Below are 22,757 nucleotides of genomic sequence, written 5' to 3'. Positions count from 1 at the left end.
AAAACGTACGTCGCAATACGCATAGTCTTCTTTTTCGGGTTATCTTTTTCACAATACCCCGTTAAAAAGGTAACCCGAAGGCATAGAAGTCAGTCCCTCAAAGCGCGAAGACAACCACGATGTTCTGGAGGAGGCAGGCGGTACGTAAATACGAAAAATAAAATAAAGAGACGTTGTATGCTCCACATAACACAAATCCTCCGATCGGAGTTTCACTTACTCCGTAGGCACTTTCAAGGTCATGTATTGACGGGTCGGTGTATTAAATTGCATTGTGTGGAACATACGAAGTATTTGTGTTTTATTTTGCGAAAGAATGAGATCCGCGAACTGACGCCTGACTCCACTGGGTCCATAAATGACAAATGCTCTAACCACGGACGTGGCTCTGACGGTGGTCATGCATGAGCCAACTTTTCATTTCGAAAGCGCCGGCTCGCCGATGGACGCAGCGGCGGCGCGGCGTCTGGTGGTGGTGCAGTGCGCGCCAGCTTCCTTCTCAATGATCTCCTTGATCTTCCTTGTTAATGCGTGAATTGATCTCTGGCGATCAAAAATTGAGTTTCAATCGCTATTAATTTTAAAATAAAGATTATCTAATGAATATGGACTGTAAATTGTTGACTGAATAGATTTTGGGAAATTCACGATATAAGTTTGAGTGTACTCGTCGTCGAATCCGTGGCTTTGATCAGTTGTCGGTACTGGCAGCACGAAGCCGCACGGGTCTAGCTCACTCATATTTAGTCTATGATGCAACAGATGACAAATTCCATTCAAAATAAATCATTGCGAGAAAACTCTGCTTGAAATTACCAGCGACTGCATTGGGCTGGCTATCAGGAAGGACACTGACAACTTGAGTTTCTTCGCTTTATTTTTAAAAGGGAAACTAGAAATAAAAAAATCTAATTTCAAACTTCGAGGAATGTACGCTGTCAATGAGCAGGAAAATAATGGTTGCTATGTAACTTGAAATAACCAGAACTGTTTCCTTTTTTTATTCCTTTACTGAAACATACGAAGTGAAAGACAGTCCCTATTGTCCTAACTTACCTACATGGAATTTGGATGGTAGGACAGAAGAATTACTGCAGAAGCATAACTGTCCGAACATTAACCAGATTCATCGCTCTTTCCGACGTCAAGATTTAATAAAAGCGATTGATTCCAATATTAAAAAATAGATAATACGAAATTTTATATTTTTTCCGTTTTCATAAATTTCGGTTCCTTTTCCTGAGCCACCACTGAGCAGGATTTTTATTCGTTAAATCCAAAGGCTTTACTTGAGGATCTAGCGAGTGTTTTGGGTCTTGGGGGTCATTCTACCCTTCGCCCAACCCCAAAATGTTTGGTAGATTAGTATATTACTAAATTATTATCATCTTTCTTTTTCAACGGAATCCCCCGCCGAAATTTACCCCCTCTCCAACTGAAATTTTGTTGGGTACAGCCTTGGTTTCACCCAGGGACCTTCGGAAATAATTCCCTGAGTAGAAATAATTCAATTTGATAATTAAAGAAACTGGGTTCAGGGGATCGGGTTGGTGTGGTGGCTAGAGTGTTGGCTTCACACCATGTGAGCCCGGGTTCAAATCCCGGCAGCGGCAGAGAATTTTCAGAGACTGCCCGATCCCTGCTTGAATGTTGTGTGGAGGACATTTCAAGCGCAACACTCCGTCCGTCGGATGGGACGTTAAGCCGTGGTCCCCTTGGTGCCTTTCGTTAAGAGCAGGCTAATGCCGACTCCGGGTTTCTCTCCACCCTTCCTCACCTACCCTTCCCTCATGGCGCATATGACCTCAGCTGTCGGTCGCCTCCTCCAAATACCATACCACCATACCGAAACTGGGTTCAACGTGAATGGTTGCTCGTACTCAGTGCTGGTATAGAAAAATGTGAACTATGAATGTGAATTAGAATGATAAACATCGGTTGCCGCAAAAGGCCTTGTTTATTGTCTTATTGCCTTGGCTTGTCCCATCCTATGCTTCCTCTCCCACTTTGTGACTGCTCTTTTTACGTGTCCTCATCTCTTCGACACTGGGACAACAAATAGTATGTCCCGCCGAGCACCCAACCCTTAGAACTTGAACTTGAGCTCCCCTTCGAACTTCATTACCTTGACTTGGAATATGCTCCCGTACAACAATTTGCTAAAAAAATTTGGCTATCTCTCCACAGCCGTGCCACCTCCTCCAATGCATGCAGTGAACCGGGGAATCGGCACCGAGGGCGTGGGATGCCTCATCGGTGGGCTTTGGGGCACTGGCAATGGAACTACCAGCTTCAGCCAGAACATCGGCGTCATTGGGGTCACCAAGGTACATACCTGAGTCATTCAACGCTCATCTGCCGCCGCGCGCTTTTATGCGACCCATTCGACTTACAATTAGCGTCATTCTCAAAATGCTTCCGGAGGGTCTCGGCAAATAACCCGGAGAGGGCGTTACCAGAGGGAGAACTAAAAAGAGGCTTCTTCTACGCTTATGAAAATTAATCGCTGATGACTCACTGATTCCAGATTATAAATGACATATCAGCGTAACTATTCTGTTTTAATTTTCGCACGCGCCGCAGCGCCTCGTAATTCGTCGTAAGTTTCCATAATCGCGCCGCACCGCGGCTGACTGCGGCGGCGGACTGGGGTTTGACTTGATCGTCGGTGCGCTCCTCGCCTACCGTGGAAGAGACTTAATTTCTCCTCCAATTATTTTTTTTCTGTTCGTACATTGCGAAGTTAACTAATCTATTTGGCAATCATTATTGTGGCAACGACTTTTTCCGTGAATTTTTAATGACGCGAAGCAAATTCAGAATGGCCAGCAAACCAGAGGGAAAAACGGATGTGGAATTTAAAAAAATGGAAACGGCTAACTCACATGAAGGTTCATCCATTTGTTTACAGTTAGTGCTCAAGTTAATTACTATGAGCATATACTGAGCAGTGGAGTAGCCAGGGGGGTCTGGGAGATCCAGACCCTCCCCCCTCCCAAAATATAATAACCAAATTATTTTCCTTCATAAAAGAAAATATTATATTGAAAAATCGTTAATTTAGAAAATATTTCTTAAACAAATGAAGTTTTTTCGATAGTGTAAAGTGTTCCAATTAGTTTAAAACTCTCTACTTATTGTTAGTAACCTATTTTTTCAAAAATCTCCCCCCCGGTTTTGGGCCCCCTGGAACAAAATTCCTGGCTATGCCACGAATACTGATCATTTGCTGTTTAAACCTTAAAAAGATATTTTTTACTTTATGAGTGATGAACATTCTTCATCTCCTCTGCCTCTAGGCATACATAATTTGCATTAACTTTGCTCTTTGGACTGTTGCTGCATCTGCACTTAAATCAGGAACTAGATCTTTTGAATGAGAGAGATAGTGCAACATATTCATAAGACTGGATTTAGGTATCGCATATATGTAGTTGCCTGTGATTGCAAAAATGCTAAATGGAAAATTGAATGCCCATAAATTGAGGAAATGAGATTTAATGACAATTTTGGAGAATAGCAGTTTCAAAGTCAAACACTGACCCCAAAATATTAGTAGCGTACACTACGAGAATAATTTTTCCAGGAAGATACCTCCCTTCCACCCACGTTTACCTATTTAAGAGCGTGCCACCCATCTAATTGTACCTGATGATAACACTAAGTGTTGAAACCGGTCGTACAATTTAAAATAAAGTGTGGAATAAAAACATAGTGATTTTATTTCATTTAACATGAAGCAATTCCACAAAGTAACGCCTGAGACCGTGTCTTATATTAAAAACACAATTATTTTCCTTCATGAAAGAAAACAAAATATTGAAAAATCGTGAGTTAAAAAAAATATTTTGTTAACAAATGAAGTTTTTCGATTGAAAAAATGGTAAAAATTAGTTAAAAATCCATTATTTGGTACACTGTTTTTCAACAATTTTCCCCCCTGATTTTAGATTCCACCCCCCGAAAGAAATTCCTGGCTACACTACTGCCTTAAATTAACCCATTTATAAAGTATCATTTAAATAAGCACGTAGATGGTTACAGTAAAAGAGAAACTTTAAAACACTTACCTTCATTTCAGGTTGGGAGTCGAAGGGTTGTGCAATGGGCAGGTGGAATAATGATGTTACTCGGTGTATTTTGTAAAGTAGGTTCATTCTTCATCACTATTCCTGGACCAGTCATTGGTGGAATATTCTGTGTCACATTTGGAATGGTTGCTGCTGTAGGTAAGTCACAAGAAATCAATAACCATACAATCCTGCAGACTTTCTTAACATTATAGAAAATAGGCATTGCACATAAACTTAACCCTTTCGTGCCGAATGCCGTACCTGTGCGGTGAGCATTTTCTTCCCTAAACAACGTATGCCACACCAGTGCGGCATGAATTTTCCTACCCTAACCAACCAGCGCCTATGCGGCACAGGTCGAAAAAAGTGACCGCGGCGGGCACAATAGACCCACGGACGCGGTCGCCCCTAGAGATCCGCCTTAGCCCAACTACTGTTGTTTGCAGTGTTTTTTCCAAAAAAATATTTGTTGCTTACTTTTGAAATCCAGTGCTAGAAATGAATTCATCTTTTTTTGCTGACACCATGGAAATTTCAAACAAAATTCTACCGTTAATATCAACGGAGTTATAGAACAACTAGTAAATATACTAAATCCGTCTATATCAATGATAGAACATCGTTTAAAATTTCTGCACGATCAGAAAAAAAAACAAAATTTATTTTGAATGTAAAAAAATTGATGCGAACAACAAATATTTGCATATATTTTGCATTAATATTTTAGCCAGTTGACCGCGGACTCGTGCGAGGAAGGGGCTTTTAATCCTTCTAGGGTCTGGGACAGAGGCCGAGGAAAGGGATCGGCGTCCCACTGAGTTGGGTCCAAAAATGGTTAGGGAGGGAACCACTGCCTTCAGTCGACGCGAAAAAGCTTCATACAGGGGAGTAAATAAAACTTTCAAGAGACTCGTATTGAGGAAGAATTTCCCTCAACGAAGGTCCAGCGCAAAAGGGTTAAATATCAGTCCCTTAACATGTTCCCTGTAGAGCTTAATCTCCCTCCCTGGGTTCAGAGTGCAGAGGAACCCTCCAATGTATCATGGCCAGATGAATTTGAAAAAAATCAATTTTTCCGATCCACCCTACTCTGCAGCCCCCCTCCAATGGCAGTCAGTAGAGGGGAAGTGGAGGAAAATGGGGCATCCATCGTTATCAGTCCCTAGCCACTGTTGCCAGGGACCATACTAGAGGCCCTGCTTTGAGGCAATACCAGCACAGTACCTCAAGAATGTGGCACAGGCCCACTGTCGAGACTCGGCACTGCTAATTTCTGTGCCTTTGCAATGTGGATGTCAGACTGAGCCACCTGGTAGTGTCTGATAGCGAGGTGGCATCATTCCAACTTTTTCAACTTAACACATTCACTGCAGCACCAATTTACTGTAGTTTGGTGAGGCGCGAAGTTCTTTTTTTTTGTCTATTTGGTTTATGCCAATTGGCATGAGGCAGCTCCGTGATCAACACCAATGTGATGCCAATTGGCATTAGCCGTAGTAAATGTGTTAAGCAGTCGAACTCCATTCCTAAGGGTGTGGAGACATGTAGAGCTCTGAATTTATGTTTTAGCACAAAATGGCATGTTGATGGGTTTCTCCTGATCATAAGTGGTGGGCTAAGTTACATATGGTCCATCAATTTGCATGGCGCTACTCAGTCTGGCAAGCGTGTGGCCTACCCAAGTATCTGTCTTTGTGTTAAACGAGTTTTGTCCATGGTGTGATGCACCACCTGTGGGTCACCCTTAACTTTTGGTTGCACCTCGTTGGTTGGCCAACATGGTATAGAGACACGTAGTTTTGCCTCTAACAAAATAACAGATTTTGCAAAATGTTGAAATTAAAATACCTAACTTGCAGTCAAGCAAGGAGGTTGGGTATAACCCACCAGTGGGTCACACCAAAGAAAACATGAGCCAGATGATGATACGCTGTATCGAAACCGGTCGCAAATATATTTTATTCTGTGAAACAGCGAAGTCTTTTTCTTAACCTTTGTGCATCATGAATGAGTTTCACCATGTTACGCCAACCACCATCGCATTTACACCAAAGAAAAACGATTTAATTGATAATTTCCCAAGTACAAAATAACCATTAGATTATAAATTATCTTTGTTCTAAACAACATCCCAAAAATAAATTCACAGTGCATGAAAAGCCAGAAAGCTCACCAAGTAAATAAGGCGATTAACATTGTATGCTTTTCAATATTCAATGTATTACTCATGGATAAATGAAGCTCTATCATGGTTTGATCTACAATTTAAAACTAGAACTGAACTAGAATAGAAAAGTGAACAGCATGTATTCCTTGAAACCTAAAGGATATATTGTACCCTCTCCTTGATTATATTTTTAATGTTCAAGTGTATCCATCTTTAAATAACTTCACATTTGACTTTCAGGTATTTCAACATTGCATTTTGTATCACTGAACTCATTCCGCAACATGTACATAATTGGGTTCTCCATATTCTTTGCCCTGGTAAGTGCATCACCAAATAGAGTTACATAATTTGATTTTTGTTTTCTTTAAATCATTTCAATTGGACTACTGATAATATTAGTCTTACTGCACACACATGTACAGTGAAACCTCGATTTTACATTCCCCCATTATACATTTTCCCTGATTTTGCACAGTTTTTATCAGGTCCCAAACAATACCGCCTTTAGAAAATGATACTCTATTTTACAATATCCTCAATTTTGCACTTTTTGTAAGTGGTCCATTCAAAAGTGTAAAATAGAGGTTTCACTGTATTTACAGGGACGCCGACTTACAAAAAATATTGGGGGGCCCAAACCGGGGATCTTGCCCCGGGAAATTTTATAAGTAGTGAATTTTAAGTTTTTTAAGCATTTGAAAAGAATCATATGATCAACATTAGAACCCTGATTACTCAAATCTCGATATCTGGACAATCCGGGGAAAATCGACAAGCCTGACAATTTTTTTCTCACACCCATAACGAATTTTTGAGGGGGCTCGGGCCCCCTCAGACCCCATGGAGTCGGCACCACTGTGTATTTATTACTAGTATTTACTTATGAAAATGTTCTGAAGTCAGAATTAGATTCAGCAAGCAGATTTATTCATGACTTCTATAGTATTCTAAACCACGAAAAATGAATACATATCATTATTTTATCTTAAAAAAAACTCAACTTATTTAATACCTGTCCCCTCCAGGTTCTACCTCAGTGGATGGAAGCACATCCAGGTGTTATCAAAACAGGAAGTGAATTTCTGGATCAAATGTTCACTGTTCTGCTCAGCACTAGCATGTTTGTGGCTGGCTTCATTGGTTTTGTCTTGGATAACACAGTTCCAGGTATTTTAATCCTTTCCATGGTTAAAAGTAAAATATTAGCATACGAATTTTGACAAAGGAACATTTCTACATGTACTTAATCATAGATTTTCATTTCATAAACCCCGAGTGCTTTCATCTCACCACATTTGCTAGATAAAATGGGAAGGGGCAATTGAACCAAAAGATAAGACCCAACCACTGACCACCATCCTCACAAACGAATTGTGGCATCTATCTCAAGTATAACACAATTCCTCTCAATAACAGCATATCTTACCTTTGCTTCTTTCTTTGCATACATTTTCATTTTTGACAAGAAACATACATGATATATCATTAATCTTAAGGGTAAATATATGCATGTCAAAGTTCAATTTTTCCTTAAATAAAAAAGCCTTTTCTCACCTACCTCTCCCCATATTTCCTTGAATCTTATTCAGATGTGACACTTCTCTTCTATTTTAAACCGACTCAAATTTAACGTCTTTAATAAAAATATGTATTTAAGAACAAAAAGTTGAATAAACATATTATTTTAGAACATGTACAATACGCAGGTAGAGCACCCAACCAGCAACCGGAAGGTTCTGGGCTTGAGTCTCTGTCAGGCTGCATTTTTACCCTTTGATTTCCAGCTTTTTCCATCTACCACAGCACCTTTGTTCACGTCCTTTTTCAACCATATGTTCCTATCCCTTTCTTTCCTACCCTATGAATTTATTTGTATTTTTGCGCTCAAGGCGTTGTGTGAATGAATGAAGTAGAATTTGAGATAAATAATATATATATGATGGACCACTACTTATCTCAATCATGCCCTTGAGCATGATTCATAAAAGTATTGCAGACTATAGTACTGAATTTTTCCTTATTTTTCCTTGCCCAGGCTCCCCTCCTCCTGAAATATACCACTGCAAAAACATTTCTAAATATTACCGAAATATATATTGGGATAGAATAAATGGGGAAAGGGTTATAACTAAAAGATTTTAAATAGTTGAACCATTGATTGTTGAACAAGATCATTTTCATGATACCATTCTTAGGTGCAAGATAAAGACTATGGGATTGTTGACAAAGGCTTGGATTTCAGCAAAGAATTCACCATGCCTGATCTATGCATAGAGCCTCGAAAATAATTCATAATGTGGGACTTATTTCCCAGTGGAAATTTATTGGAAGAAGAGCATTCAAGATAGGACATCTTCACAAAATACAACAGAGTAACAGAATTCAAGATTTCAAATAAAAATGATAGTGAAATGCTCTTTATGATGAGCTCAAAGTTAATTAAGATCCCTCTCAACTCATTAACAATTCCCTGTTAACTCAAATGTGAGGAGAAAATGAACTGCCAAGAAAAAAATCTCAATAAGCCCTAGGCATGGCACATGAAAATGGAGGACATTTAGCTGTAGGATGATTTTTCTAATACTCAATGTAATGAGAGATTCCTCAAAACCTCATTTTAAAGATGCTTTTGCTGTTCCATAGGTTCTGCCGAAGAAAGAGGATTAACAAAATGGAAGGAACAGCATGACACATCAACTCCTGGGAGCACAGAGAAAGTCGAAAAATGCTACAATTTGCCTTTTGGAATGGAATTAATCCGACGGTAAGTCATAGTAAATATTTGGCAGCATTTTTATCAAAATTTGCCATCACTACTGATGAAAGTTCATTTCAGTAAATTTTTTCCTGGCACCATCTAAAATCCTAAAGCAAAAATAGGATTAAAACATACTGACAAATTTGCACTCTCGTATTTCTATAAAAATCATGGCTCCTTTTTCAATTTCGTGCTTAATTTTTTTGTTATTTTTCGATATCAGAGTCATTATGTATTCCAATGATCTATACAAAGTTTTTCACCAATTGACAGATTGAGGTATTACCAAATTTCTAATTTTTATAATTTTTTCTAACAGACACAAGATATTGCAGAAGTTTCCCTGCCTGCCAGCAGTGAAAGATTACTTTCCATCAACAGTTCCCAAAATAGTTAAGTAAAATCTTCATCAAGCAAACATCATTCTTCAACTGTGAATATTCATCAAATCAAAAGAAGACTCATGAACTGTGGTATACGATACCTCCACTGTGCCGTAAGCTCTATTCAAAGTTCAGTAATACATGTTACTTGCTCAGTAAAAGCTGAAATGAGCTTATTGAAGTGATAAGAGGTAACAAAAGCAAATATGCACCATGTCATTCACCATATTTTTCATAATATACTATTTTAATTTATTGCCTGCATTTTCCTTAATTCTGAATTTTATGGATACATTTATAAATCAATTATAACCATACACAGAATCAAACAAATTGCAAAATAGTATGAAATCTATTCACAAAAGACAAAAAAATATTTGAAGACTGTCTATATTGGAGACACTACCAATCACAGATCTGCCAAAGTAGGAATACAGCAAGAAATCAACGGAGCGTCAAATAAATTTCATGTAAGTAAAGGTGGAGGCCATATATGTTGGCATGATGAATCTCAGCAAACTGAAGCTACCTATCACGAAGGATTCATCAAGACTTTAGTACTGTACAGTTGAATGCTGCAGGAAAGCATCCCACAAGTCACAACTTGAACTTTCATTTTTCAACGTATCATACTGAAACACACCATGAACTCTTACGAACAATTTATCTTAGAGAGATCATTCTTTCATTGCCCATTCTAATAGAAAATAAAAATTAAATCATCCATCAAACCATAAAAATCTGTATTTACATATACGAATTTTCTACTGCTTATTGCCTCCTACAAAAATGTTTTTATCAACCCACACACAACCTAATACGATGAAATTATACCTGATAAAAAATAAAAATCACATTAGAAATCCATATTACTGTGATGTAGCTGCATAAGTATATCGTTAGTGTATCTTTACGGCTAAAGAAAAGCTAATTTCAACATAATAAAAGAATAATCCCACAAGGTAGGTAAGTTATATGTAAGAACTTTAAAAAAAGTTACTACAGATTAAACTCTTAATTTTAAGGTGCAGTAGCACAGCATAACCATGAGTATTCAAAGCATATCGATGACTTATGTAATGAGAGCTTTGAAAACTCAATCTTTCATTTGCAAACAGATGTAAATGTATCTCCCACAAAATAAACATGACACATCACATCTTCCCCAAGTGTAAAGTAATTAAGTACATTGGAAAATTTTTAGTGTTTTTAATTATTTACAAGCATGCCAACCACAAATTTTACATGACTGAAAGCCTCCATATCACATGATAAAAAATTTGTTGGGTTTCAACGACAGAAAATTAAAAAAATGAAGAATATAAGAAGGAAAACCTTTCAAACTAGTTGCTTTCCTCTCTCTGATATATTTTTCAGGATATCTTCAGGTTTTTTCAGTGTTCTTGCAGGTTCACTATTCCAAACTACATGACCACTTTCATCCACACTTGTATGAGGGATATCTCCAAACCCTTCCACGTAAACCCACTCCATAGTGTCTCTTAAATAATGCTTCAACTTATCAAAGTCTTCTTTTGGCCCAAGCTTAGCAGAGAGCCCCATCACAAATTGAAAGTTTAATAACTTGTTTGGTCGGAACTCCTCTGGCATGGTTTCCACAATTTCTGCAACAATGAAACATCATGCACATCTGTTACACAGAAATTAGATATCATACAGGGGACAAATACAAAATATTGAAGGCAAAACTTGAAAGAGTGCATCATTAGATGCAGAGCATATTTGAAGGCATATAAAATGCCATGAATATATAATGGCACACTCTTTCTATAATTATAGTAGCATAACAGAAACTGAATTAAGGTCCCTCCTCCATGGAGAAGTCTAAGGACCCTCTCGATTAGCTCCTCCACGATGGGTCGGCCTACCCTGCATTGAGGGTATTGAGAGGGTAATGCCACCTACTGTCTACCCTTCAGCAAGGGATACCCTTCAGTATTTTAGAACATCAGAGGGTAGGCCCGACCCTTCGTGGAGGATAGGCAAAGGGTATGGCTACCCACAATGGAGGGTAAAGGAAGGGTACACAAATGGTAGGGTTACCCTCAATGAAGGGTAGAGGAAGGGTAAATGAAGGGTAGGGCTAACCTCAATAGAGGGCCCTGACGGAATTAAGAAACAGAACCAAATACAAAATACATTTAAATAATACATGGTTAAATAACATGCACATGAATGCTATGGTCCATTTTCTGAGGAACATTTCAAGAGTGAATTGTCAAATTAATTTAATGTGACAGAGAAAAGAGAACACTTAAAAAATCATTTCCTAATATGAAGTCCGAAATGCCTCTAAAAGGAAAAAAAGGTATTACAGTAAATGTCATGGGACTATTCCATGGTTTGATGACCAGATGACATGGCAATTATCATATTGTTTACAGTGTCCAAATGCTAAATTGCCATTTCACCACACATTCTCTCTGTGTCAATAACAGGAAAAATAGCTAATCATAACTTCAATGATTACTTCAAATATGAACTTCATTCTTGGCTTCTCAGAGTAATACACTGCACATTTCATTCATCATTAATTAGTGTACCACAGAATATGGCACTTATATAAAAATAACAGTGCATGTGATTCACATGAACAGACTTTTCCAGGGATATCTATCGAGCAATATGAAATTTTAAAAAAATCTTAGAACAGTAAAACCTCTTTGAAATGAGCCTCCTGTATCTAAATTTCACATAAACACTGTTCTAAAAATCCCAGTCCTTCCAATTCACAATTTAATGAAAAGATAGCAATCAAAGTGGAGCTACCAGTAAACAATAGTAAAAAATCATACATTTTTTCATACAAAGCCAGATAGGAACATTGGTAATGTAAGGATGACATCCTGATGATTTTGCAGAAATTATTTCTTTCATTTCCAGTTTATTTATTACAACTAAGTACCGTATATGTCTGAATATAGTCCCCCCTTTTTTTCCAAAAATGCCTGTGGCAAAAGTAAAGGGGGGGACTATATTCAAATGCATTTTTTTGACTTTTCCCGAAACTGAAACCTCAAAATTAGGGGGGGGGGACTATATTCAGAAGGGGACTATATTCGGAGAAATACGGTATTTACCAAGATAAAACAATTCAAACTATGGAACATATCTCCACTTTTTGTGAGGACAGTAAGCAGTAACTTCTTAACTTTGGTTTTCCTGGCATCTACATACAACTGAAGAGGCTTTCAGGCTTGCTTCTTATTGTTTTAGGGTGTCTTGATAAGAAAACATTTCTCCAGAGACCATGCTGATGTCTTCGGATCAGTATTTCTGACCCAAAGGAAAAGAATGTGAAAGTGGAGAGACACCCAAAAGCCGATTCCATTTCCACTAATGACATACCTATTATTTTTAACCACAGAATCTCATCATCCCTCTTATCCCTTCAATAAAAGTCCTGATGGGAGTACTACACAGCACAGCTAATAGATTTGTGCGTCGTGTCTTCAATCTTCATAAATTATTTGCACATATTTTGAAAATGCAACCAACTTAACAACTCCGTATGTATTGTGAACTCCATTACCAATACGATGACTCTAATCTGATCTCTTTTTTTCTGATCTTTTCTGATCCCATCAAATTAGTCACATGGGGAATTTAAATTATGTCTTAATAGTAATGTTTTTATTTTATTTCTATACTTTAAATAGAGGCGAAAGGAATGAGAAAAGCATTACACATAATTACAGGCTACCAAACATAGTTTGCACCCAATGTCACCCCTTTTTTGTGATAGCTACATAAATCACTATGTTTTACTAACATGTAATGCAATACAATTTTTGTTTACAAATGGCGTAGACTAACATGTTAAGTCCAGATGAGCTAGCAAACAATATCTCATTTCATTTCAATGTGAAAGTGGAGAGACACCCAAAAGCCCAGTCGCAGGCATTGATCACAATATCTATAGACAATATTTACGACAACTATGGTAATCCCTTATCTTACAATGGAACACTAAAGATCTATAGTAGGGAAAATACTGAATTAAACGTGAAGCTTACCTGGCAACTTTTTCAAGTCCTGTTTTATTTCTTCAAACTTTTCCTTTGCATCGGGCAAATCAAGTTTATTAATAACCAGACCTGCAGGTTTTTCCATTAAATCTTCCCGATAAAGTTCTAATTCCTGAATATAAATGTAAAAATAGCAATCAAAAAAATGACATAGGAAATATGCAATGCAATCGGGTAACATACAGTATATAGAATGAAAAAAATAAAAAACTTGGGTGGTCATTTAACAGAGTATGAAAATATTAAGTACCCAATTTTTTTGTGATTTTCCCTTTCAGCACGTATATTCCTGCAAAAAAAACTATTTATCCAAGAGACTAATAACAAACATTTGTCCAAATTTCAATCCAAATGCTACCTTATTACTAAGATGAGGACATTAGGGCACTAAATGTGAAGAAAGAAGCACCCACAATAGGCCCACAAAAAATTCAAAATAGTCACTAAAAATATTGCATTTCAGACCATACTGTTGGTTTTTTCAGATATTCAAGGGACAACTCAACAGAACTTGACATTCCCTTATGCTTTAGACGGTTAAATTATTATTAATATAATAAACAGACTAGGGTAACTGGCTAGCACTTACATTTTTCTAGCTTTATATATGTACTCAGTTCTGAACTAAGCTTTTTGTACTCTGACATGCATGAGTTAAAATTTTTTAAAATTATCTTACTTCCCCATTATGCAACAGCCTAAAATAATGTCTTGGTGACATGAAACATGGGATTGACATGACTGCTTTATACACAGTGTAAATATTAACCACTTTTCTCAAAATTGGATTCCTATTTTCATTGGTGCCTCCTGATGTGAAGAGAGAGAAGAGCCAATTCACCGATATTTTGACATAATAGATGAGATCGGTTTTCCAATAATTTTGAATTAACAGGAATACAAATTAACCCATCAATGCAGTGCCAAGCCAATAATCCTGCAATGCATATAATTCGTTCATTGTGTTGTATCATATTTTATAGAAATGAACGATGCGTGATTTAAAAAAACTTTGGGCACTGATGGGTTAAGTTTAAAACAACAAATGGAGAACAGTTATGTAGAAACTTGCAGCACAATGCTCTCATGGGGCACTGACGTATCCTGTCAATCAACTACTCTCAAGTCACCTCAGCAAGTGAAAGGCAATGCTCCTGCACTTCAGTTGCAACTGAGGCAAGAGAGGGGCAGTAGTGGAAATGAGTGCACTAGGCTGAGAAGCAACAGTGGCTATCATGGCTACTAACTGGTTGGTGAAGTGTTTTTTGCAGCACTTCAGGTGCTCAGGAACGTCTGTGCAATTCCACACCCCTGCTACCATAGCACACCACCTAAGAATGAGTGTACGTTTTCAGCCTAAACTCCTGTCCCCTCATAACATAATTCGTCTGTTTTTGGAAATTTCAATTACTAAATATAAAAATACCTCATTGAAAGTGAAACATACAGTCCTCAATTAAAAGTCAATTTCACCTTGTAGCAATAGGGTAAATTGATGTCCTTCAGCCCTCACTTTAATTATCCTTAGTTACACGAATTTATGGTAAATTATGAAAATATATTTGTTTAACTTTGAATGATCCTGTTTATTGCATTTATGCGTAGAATTAAGCAACACTGTCTAGTCCTAATATTTTTTGCTACATAATAAGGTTTGCTCATCCAGCAATGTCTACATTAGCATGTGGCTTTAATGAGTAATTGGCACGACTAACAGGAGAAGAATAAACAGATGAGAAAGTAAGAGTGAGACATTATTGTATAATTATATAAAAATTAAAAATATTGAAAAACAACCCTTTTCTGAACATAAATATTAATTTTTACAATGAAGATGATGCCTTATCAGACCACCCATCTACAAAGAGAAATAAAGATTATTTTTTACAATGACTCATAAAAAAATCACAAATTACAATCATACCTTATTTAGAAGAACTATGGTATCCAAACAGGAACGAGAAGCATACTTTGGGGAGAGTGAAAAGCCAAATACGTCCACAACCAAAAGGAGAACTCTCGTCCTCTCTATGTGCTTCAAAAATCTATGTCCAAGCCCAATGTTAACATGGGCACCTTCAATCAGACCAGGAAGATCAGCCACAGTGTATTGTCTGAGGTCTGGTAACTGGACCAATCCTAAAGTCGGCTTCAATGTTGTGACTGAAAGGCACAATTTAAGATTAACAAGCAAGGTGATTCAATTTAACAACAAAAATCACCTTGGGTAACATTCAATCATAGCATTTGAATTAACCAGAATATGATTTACTATTTTTCCTTAAAAAAAGTTCAGCCCAAATCAATTTGAAAAAAAAAATTGGTGAAAACTAGGAAAGTTCTGAAATACAGGGCCATTTCCAACAAAAAGGTTCGTCCTTAACCCTTTCGCTGCTACAAGCGGGAATACCCACAATAAACATTATGGTTATTGCCTGCGACATGCGGGGATATTCCACGACTTTCAAAAAACTTTTCCTTTCAACACGACATGCGGGTAAATATCTACGTTTTCGAAAAACCCTCCCTTCGGTCGTAGGTGCTGTCATCTGCTCGAAATTCTAGCGGAACTACGTCCATTCGTCCGGCGACATTCAGCGACGACAAATGAATTATTCAATTCATTTTTTTCTGGATAATAGGCAAAATAATGGAACCGATGAAAAATCTATTGAAGCAGCAAAAGGGTTAAAGCTCTTGCTAATTTTTGTTGGAGATTTTGAAAGATTTCCTTAAAAGACATTATTTTGGCAACTAAATGATGCTGAGAGTTATTTTTGAAATACATAAAATTAGCTTACGTAAAATCAATGAATACCTATACATCTATGAAAAATGCTATGAGTGAGGGAGAAATATGAGTAAGTAATGCGGAAGACCTTAGAAGAGTGGGAGAAAAGAGAAGTCTCCTACAAACTCTAAGAAGTAGATGGGACAACTTGGTCTTGCAGATCATGAGAAATGATGGCCTGATGAAGACAATCATCGGAATAGGTAGAAGGGAAGGGGAGCTCTCCACAGTCATTACATGCAGTGGCACAGCGAGGAGGGGTCTTGGGGGATAAACAGAGAATTTTTTTAGTTTAATCTATTTTACTCAATTAGATTGATATTACTAATAGAATAGTATAAGGATGAATAAAATATCCCTCAGAAAGCCATAAAACTCACCATTTTGAACCATTTATCTTTAAAATTCCACAATTTCACACCTACTGCTTATCCTGGTGGGTATTCCATACCCCTACACACCCCAGTATTATTTGCACCTAAACCCCCCCCCCAGCCTTAATTCCTAGCTGCGCCCCTGGTAACATAGGTTACATTATTATGGATGTAAAAGAGACTAAATATGTCATAATGAGGCAAGCAGATAGGAGAAAGAAACTGAGGGCTGCGTAAAAGAAATCTTAGGATAACTGATTTAAGATGATGATGAAAACTGTCTTGTAAAACAGTGAAAGTATTCATGATATCAAAAGTCCATTATTCAATGATGATATTCAGGCAGTAATTCTATGTATAAGTAAATTCAGTAGCTGAATGTAGTCTTTGGAATTCAAATATAGGTCATTTCACACCTCAAACTAAATACCCCGACACTGCTTCGCGGAAAAAAAATGTTACCCTTGAGCAAAAGCATGAAAGATTGAACAAGATATTACATGGGAAAAATTTAGTCCATCACAAACTTTTGTGCTGCTGCTGTTCCTCTGGGCTTTCTCCCACATTGTTTTCTTACAAATGATAACATGATAGAGAAATGTTTCAGATTCCTTCTTTAGGTCAAATATGAAGAAAACTCACAAGGCAGTCCATAAAAGGCTACAACCAAACAAATTTTGAACTAATAGAAAATCAGTTGGTTATGAGGCAGCAGAGGATCCAGGATAGGGACAAAGGAGGGGCAACTGTTCAACATTACAATTTTATCTAGAGTGAATTGTATACCCTCTCAGGATCCAACACTGGTTGTGTGGGTAAAGTAAGATATTCTTTGAATGCTTCAGCACTTAAACTATGTACTTACATGGATATGATGCCACTTTTGGCTTTGCTCTGGAAATTCCTCGAAGAAGGGAGGATTTCCCAGCATTAGGAAAACCAACCAGTCCAACATCCGCTATGAGCCTTAGGTCAAGTGCAACACTTTTTTCTACAGCAGGAGCTCCATTAAATCCTGTCTGCTCGCAACCCCCTGGGCTGCCTTCAGCAACCAAGCACGTACTACCAGTCTCATTCAACTCACCTATCATAAATAGCATTTCATTTAGTCTGTAAATAGATAATTAACGTTCAAATAAACTCAAAACAGAGATTCAACAGTCACTAAGTTTACCAATCAAACTAAGATCGATCTGACTGAATGGGGAACTTGCATGAATTTTTTTTATTTCATAGGCGGGCAGAAAATTATTTTCTGAATACAACAAAGAAAACCGCATGTAAATCTGAGTTTTCCTTCGCGAGATATTTAATAATAAATATAACGAATTTTAAAGCGCGGGAAAAACTCCCTCACCCCCCAAGCCACTGCCGACGAAGCCTCGATGACGTCAAAGGTGCCTAAACATCACGCGAAGCTATTGTTGTGATTGTTTGTAATAGTTGCCAGCAGTTGTGAGAGCTTCGTTTGTTAGACGTGTTGATTATTTTATATTTAAAGATAAATATCCGACGATAGAGGCTTGGAAGCCCTCGTATTTTGCATTATTTATAATATTAATATCTGAGTAAAGGCATAAAATATAAAACTGGAGCAGTTAAACCAAAAATTTGATAATACCTAAATAACATCGTTGTAGGAGTCTGAGCCACGGCCATTGGAAGGGGGATACGTTAATTGTAAGTTGATGTTATCGACAGCATATCATTCATTTAAGTATGTAATTAGAACGATTTTGATGTTTACTAATGTCCGCTTAGCTTGTGTATACAATAACTTCATCCGTTTATTCGTAGGTACCGGAGAATTCGTCGTTTAGGATTGTCTGTGCATGTATTATGGGGTGAATTCCAGTCAATGCAACTTTTGCTCGCTGATTGGAGACATCTAGGAACATTTTTGTGCCAAAATAGTGTTATTTTCAACGTGGCATCTCCCGTTAAGCTACTGCTAATAATCACAGTGCCAGTGGTTGTAATGCACAAAGTTTGACAAGGTTGAAAAATATCGGCCAAGAGTTATCAGTGTTCCATCGTGATTGAATTGTAAAAAGTGCTATTACGCTATCGATAAATGTCTAACAGTAGTGTAAAAATTGTCAGTGGCGTGCTAATCTCCGTTGTTCACCGTAGATATGACATTTCACGATCACGCTATTGAAATAAAAACTGTGTGTGAAGTTTGTTATTCCATTATTTCAACGAATAGTAGTGAGAAATGTCACCTGTGTTACTTGTGTGGGCTAATTTAAGGGTTTAAATCAGTGAATAAATAGTTGTATTCATCATAACGAGTTCTGTTATTGTAAGTTGTACGTGATGAATATAAGAATGTGATAGTGACATCCAGTTTTTGATAAGAGTATTTGCCTATTTCCCACTATATTTTTATGGTATATGCTAGTATATTGTTTATGGATTTACCAATATTATTGAAATAGGTTGTAGCTTGTGTGTGTGTTGGCAGCGGAACCGATTCGTGATCTCACATGTGGATTGTGTGCAGACTGTTTTGCTGTGAATTCGTACCGTAGGACGGATAGGACTACCTTCTCCGTTAATCCGGCGTTGCCAAATTCAACAGCACAGCTTACTCTAATGTCAACAGCACAGCTTACGATCGTTATCCTCCAGTATTACAAGTTTCTTTTACAACTCGATTTGCCGCCGACGTATAGCAATAATTTGTCTTAACAAATTCCATGAGGGTCGTGGCATCAATTTTTGGTGTCCTAAAAAAAGGCTGGTGTCCTAACACCCCATGCCACACGCCTTTTAGGCGGCTTGTGGGGTATTATGTAGACGTAGATGAATTTCAGGTGTACTATTCGAACGAGTGGCAACGTTATCATCCATTTTTCTGATAACCAAAACACACGAAGTGAAACGCTTGTACTTCATCATCCCGATGCCGCATTATTAATATCCCAAGTAATAATCTAGGCACAATAGCAATAGGAAAACTTGCCCAAGAATAACAGAACAAAATAAAGTGACGATGAGCGGCTAAATACTCCCTCAAAACAAATTTTACACCATGCGCTCAGCGTATTTCCCTACTCCCTACGGTTGTTTAGGCACCTATGACGTCACGCCTGGCCTCGGCAATGCTCGGGTGTCTTCGCGCAGTGGTCGGCTCAGAGAAATTTTTCTCGATTTTAAATGCAATTTTTTTTATTTCTTTTGATGTTGAATGGAGAAACTGAAGGTATTTTTGCGAGCTAATGTATCCATTTGACTTATTCAAAATAGTTTTTAGAGCAATCTATGACCCATGCAAGTTCCTCATTAGATCAGGTTAGTAAACAAAGCAGATCGAATACACCAGTCTGTTAGCCCTTCGTGTGAGCTCACATTAGAAAACAGTCTGAAATCCCAACTTGGACTAACAATCTGAATGATAAATGAATCAAGCCGATCAAGCTCAGTAATGAACTGTTATATATCCATCTTTGTCACCTTATGCAATCATGAATACATAATACATACATGGTGAATATAAATAAATATAGATCAATTATACTGATTGAAAGGTGCACAGCAAACCATGGAAAACACAAGGCAAATGGAAGAATAGATAGGTGAATATCAATACAAGATACCCACTGGTAAACAAACACATTGAGTTGGCTCACTTTCTCTTTAAAGATCGATAAGTTCAGACATGGCCTCCTTTGATACAGTAGCCATGGTTCAGACCAATCTCAGTTCAATTGGTAGGCGTGATAAATGATACAATTCTATTATCTCAGGGAGTCCATTAACAAAAACTAATAAGTCAATAGCTCCTTTCTTTTTAGTGTGTATATATAAAAGAAAATTACCGTAAAAGATTAATTTTCAGTGCTTTGTTAGATTACAAAATAAATTTTCTCCGCAGAATTTTTCTAATAAGATAACACTTTGGAAATGAAAACATGTATTTAAAGATTAGATGGGTAAATTCTACAGACATTTATAAGTAAGATTCTCCACCAACTAAACACAGAATTCTGAATGTATTTCAATGGTAGAAAAAAGTTTAAATAATTCATTCCCTCTTCATTTAATGACTAAATTCCCTGGTTTGAATACACATAAGAATACACTTTCATTGATTCAAAGGGGACATTATATATGCGCAAACCTTGAGAAATTAAGAAAGAAGTATTGCACCATAATTTAAGTTGGGCTCTTGAAGAACAAAATTTTCAATATTGGTGTATAAATAATAAACATACTAAATAGTCATTTACACTAGGTATACCATTAGCTATTCAGACATGGCAGCTACAATGGAGATACCTACTACAATTCTACGAAGGGGTAAGAGGAAGGGTGAGGGTATTGTTGTCTAAGCAAAGGTGCGAATAATCCAAGAAGGCTATTCAGGCTCCCAGCCGGGTTGTCTCTGTCCATCCTGCAGACGTTTCAGAATTCAAGTCGTGTACCATCCTCAGAGCTGAAGGAACAAGACTCGAGTGCCGAAACATGGGCAGAAAGGAGAGAGACCACCCGGATGAAGTCCAAATAGCCTTCTTGGACTATATTCGCCGGGAAAGCATCAGATCTTACTTCAAAGATGCAAACAGTAAATTAGAAAGGGATCGTAGAGAGAAAAAGGTATCCTTTAAATAGAGAAAGGTATGCAGCTATATGAGACTTCTCCAGGGTCAGCAAGGGGACGAGGTGGTGAAGTGGCTTAGCCCCTCATTGACCTCAGGGTTTGCAAAGTCCTGCTCCATCCTTTCTCTTCTCTTTTGAAGCTGTCATCGTACATCTTTTGCCAGGGCGACTGTAGATACTCACGTAAAGTTATCAGTACAATAATGATATAAGTAAATCCAAAATAATGCCATTTTACTTGCCTATCTTACGTCCATGTTCATCAATTATGATTATGCCCACTGGAACTTCGACGTGTACATCTTTTCCAGGCTGCCCAAGAATGCATTTCGGACGGCTGTTTTCACCATTCTCAGCTTTCACGTGTTTTTGAGGAAACTTTCGTAACACATGCTTTAGATCAACACCTAAGGTAAAAACATAAACCAAGAAGTTTGGGTTATATGAAGTCAGGTATAATCAAATGCACATATTATTTCTAGACCGTAACCATGTTAAACAAATGAGCTCTATTATAAGTCACAGATACACCAGGAAAGTAAACACACTATGGCCAGCGTGTGATACCAAAGAAGGATGCTACAATATGAATTGACACTAAAAGGCTCCATGCAAGATGCAAGTGAAGGATTTTTCAACGCTGATTAAACGTAAAAAACATTGTTCCCAATAATAGTTGTACTGCACTTTGATATAAGCTTTTCAGGAGGCTTTTCCATTAACTAACCTTCCGTCGCGACAACGTATACGCTTCCTCCCTTACCACCAACACCACCAAATTTGGGATAGCCCATTCCTCCGGCTCCTCCCCTCACGCGCAATCGAAGGGAATCTACGAAATTTCCTTTGAGATATTTCCTGATTGGCTGTAAACAAAAGAATTTATTAGCTTTTTTCCACTAGACTCACTCTATTTATACAAGTTCGCCGAACCTATGTGTTAATATTTACTTTGCCGACAACATTCCTTAACACTGCCTTCGTCAACCAAACCATCTTTGAAGAACCCTAACTTCTAACTATGATAAAAATTGATTTATTATCACAGGAAACCTATCCTGCGAACATTATTCAATTAACAAACGCATTTTCCCTGTGGTCTGATGTTTCTGCTGAGGAGAACCGAAATTTAAAATCGTGCGCTTGGCGATAGTCATATCTGTCAATTTGGCAGAATATTTGAAATTTTAAAAAATATACTGAAATGGAAATAGCAGTTGAAATATTTTTAAGCAACGTGAATCGGACGCATCTATCTAAATCAACATATGAACCTTGAAAAGTATACGGGAGAATCAAATAATCTATTTTACGTGCATGTTCATGAATGTGAGTGCATAGATAACAACGCATGGAGAATTATACATTATTTAATCATGGATAACATTAACCGATGAGAGGTGCAGGGAATTTTTATGAACAATGAATCTTGTCCGTAATCCTCGACGATGACTCTGTAGCACGTTTTATTAAATTAAAATATCAATCGTTACATAATCGTCATAACATATCGTCATAGTCTCCACAGGACCCGGTAATGGGCATACATGTTAA

General features: G+C 37.5%; 2 protein-coding genes across 5 annotated transcripts in view; one reads left to right on the top strand and one right to left on the bottom strand.

Moving 5' to 3' along the window:
- The window catches only part of LOC124163384 (solute carrier family 23 member 1), a 123,408-nt gene extending 113,768 nt beyond the window's left edge, over positions 1–9,640 (top strand). For all 4 annotated transcript variants that reach the window (XM_046540263.1, XM_046540260.1, XM_046540262.1 and 1 more), the window contains 6 exons: positions 2,188–2,327; positions 4,082–4,229; positions 6,481–6,560; positions 7,269–7,410; positions 8,887–9,007; positions 9,321–9,640. In XM_046540263.1, the coding sequence (XP_046396219.1) occupies positions 2,188–2,327; positions 4,082–4,229; positions 6,481–6,560; positions 7,269–7,410; positions 8,887–9,007; positions 9,321–9,402 (713 nt within the window). In that variant the 3' untranslated portion in view covers positions 9,403–9,640. The remainder of the gene's footprint in view (positions 1–2,187; positions 2,328–4,081; positions 4,230–6,480; positions 6,561–7,268; positions 7,411–8,886; positions 9,008–9,320) is intronic.
- Positions 9,641–10,578: 938 nt separating this feature from the next.
- Positions 10,579–22,636, bottom strand: LOC124163385 (GTP-binding protein 10 homolog). The gene is made up of 7 exons (XM_046540264.1): positions 22,155–22,636; positions 21,931–22,069; positions 21,446–21,610; positions 17,464–17,682; positions 15,358–15,596; positions 13,422–13,545; positions 10,579–11,009 (listed from the first exon to the last, which is right to left on the bottom strand). The coding sequence occupies exons 1-7, from the start codon at positions 22,197–22,199 to the stop codon at positions 10,723–10,725; spliced, it is 1,218 nt and encodes a 405-aa protein (XP_046396220.1). The 5' UTR covers positions 22,200–22,636; the 3' UTR covers positions 10,579–10,722.
- Positions 22,637–22,757: the final 121 nt, after the last annotated feature.

The sequence above is a fragment of the Ischnura elegans genome, chromosome 8 (genome assembly GCF_921293095.1).
Source record: "Ischnura elegans chromosome 8, ioIscEleg1.1, whole genome shotgun sequence".
NCBI classification, from domain to species: Eukaryota; Metazoa; Arthropoda; class Insecta; order Odonata; family Coenagrionidae; genus Ischnura; species Ischnura elegans.
The sequence above is the reverse complement of the archived record's forward strand: the minus strand, read 5'-3'. Positions and strand labels throughout refer to the sequence as shown.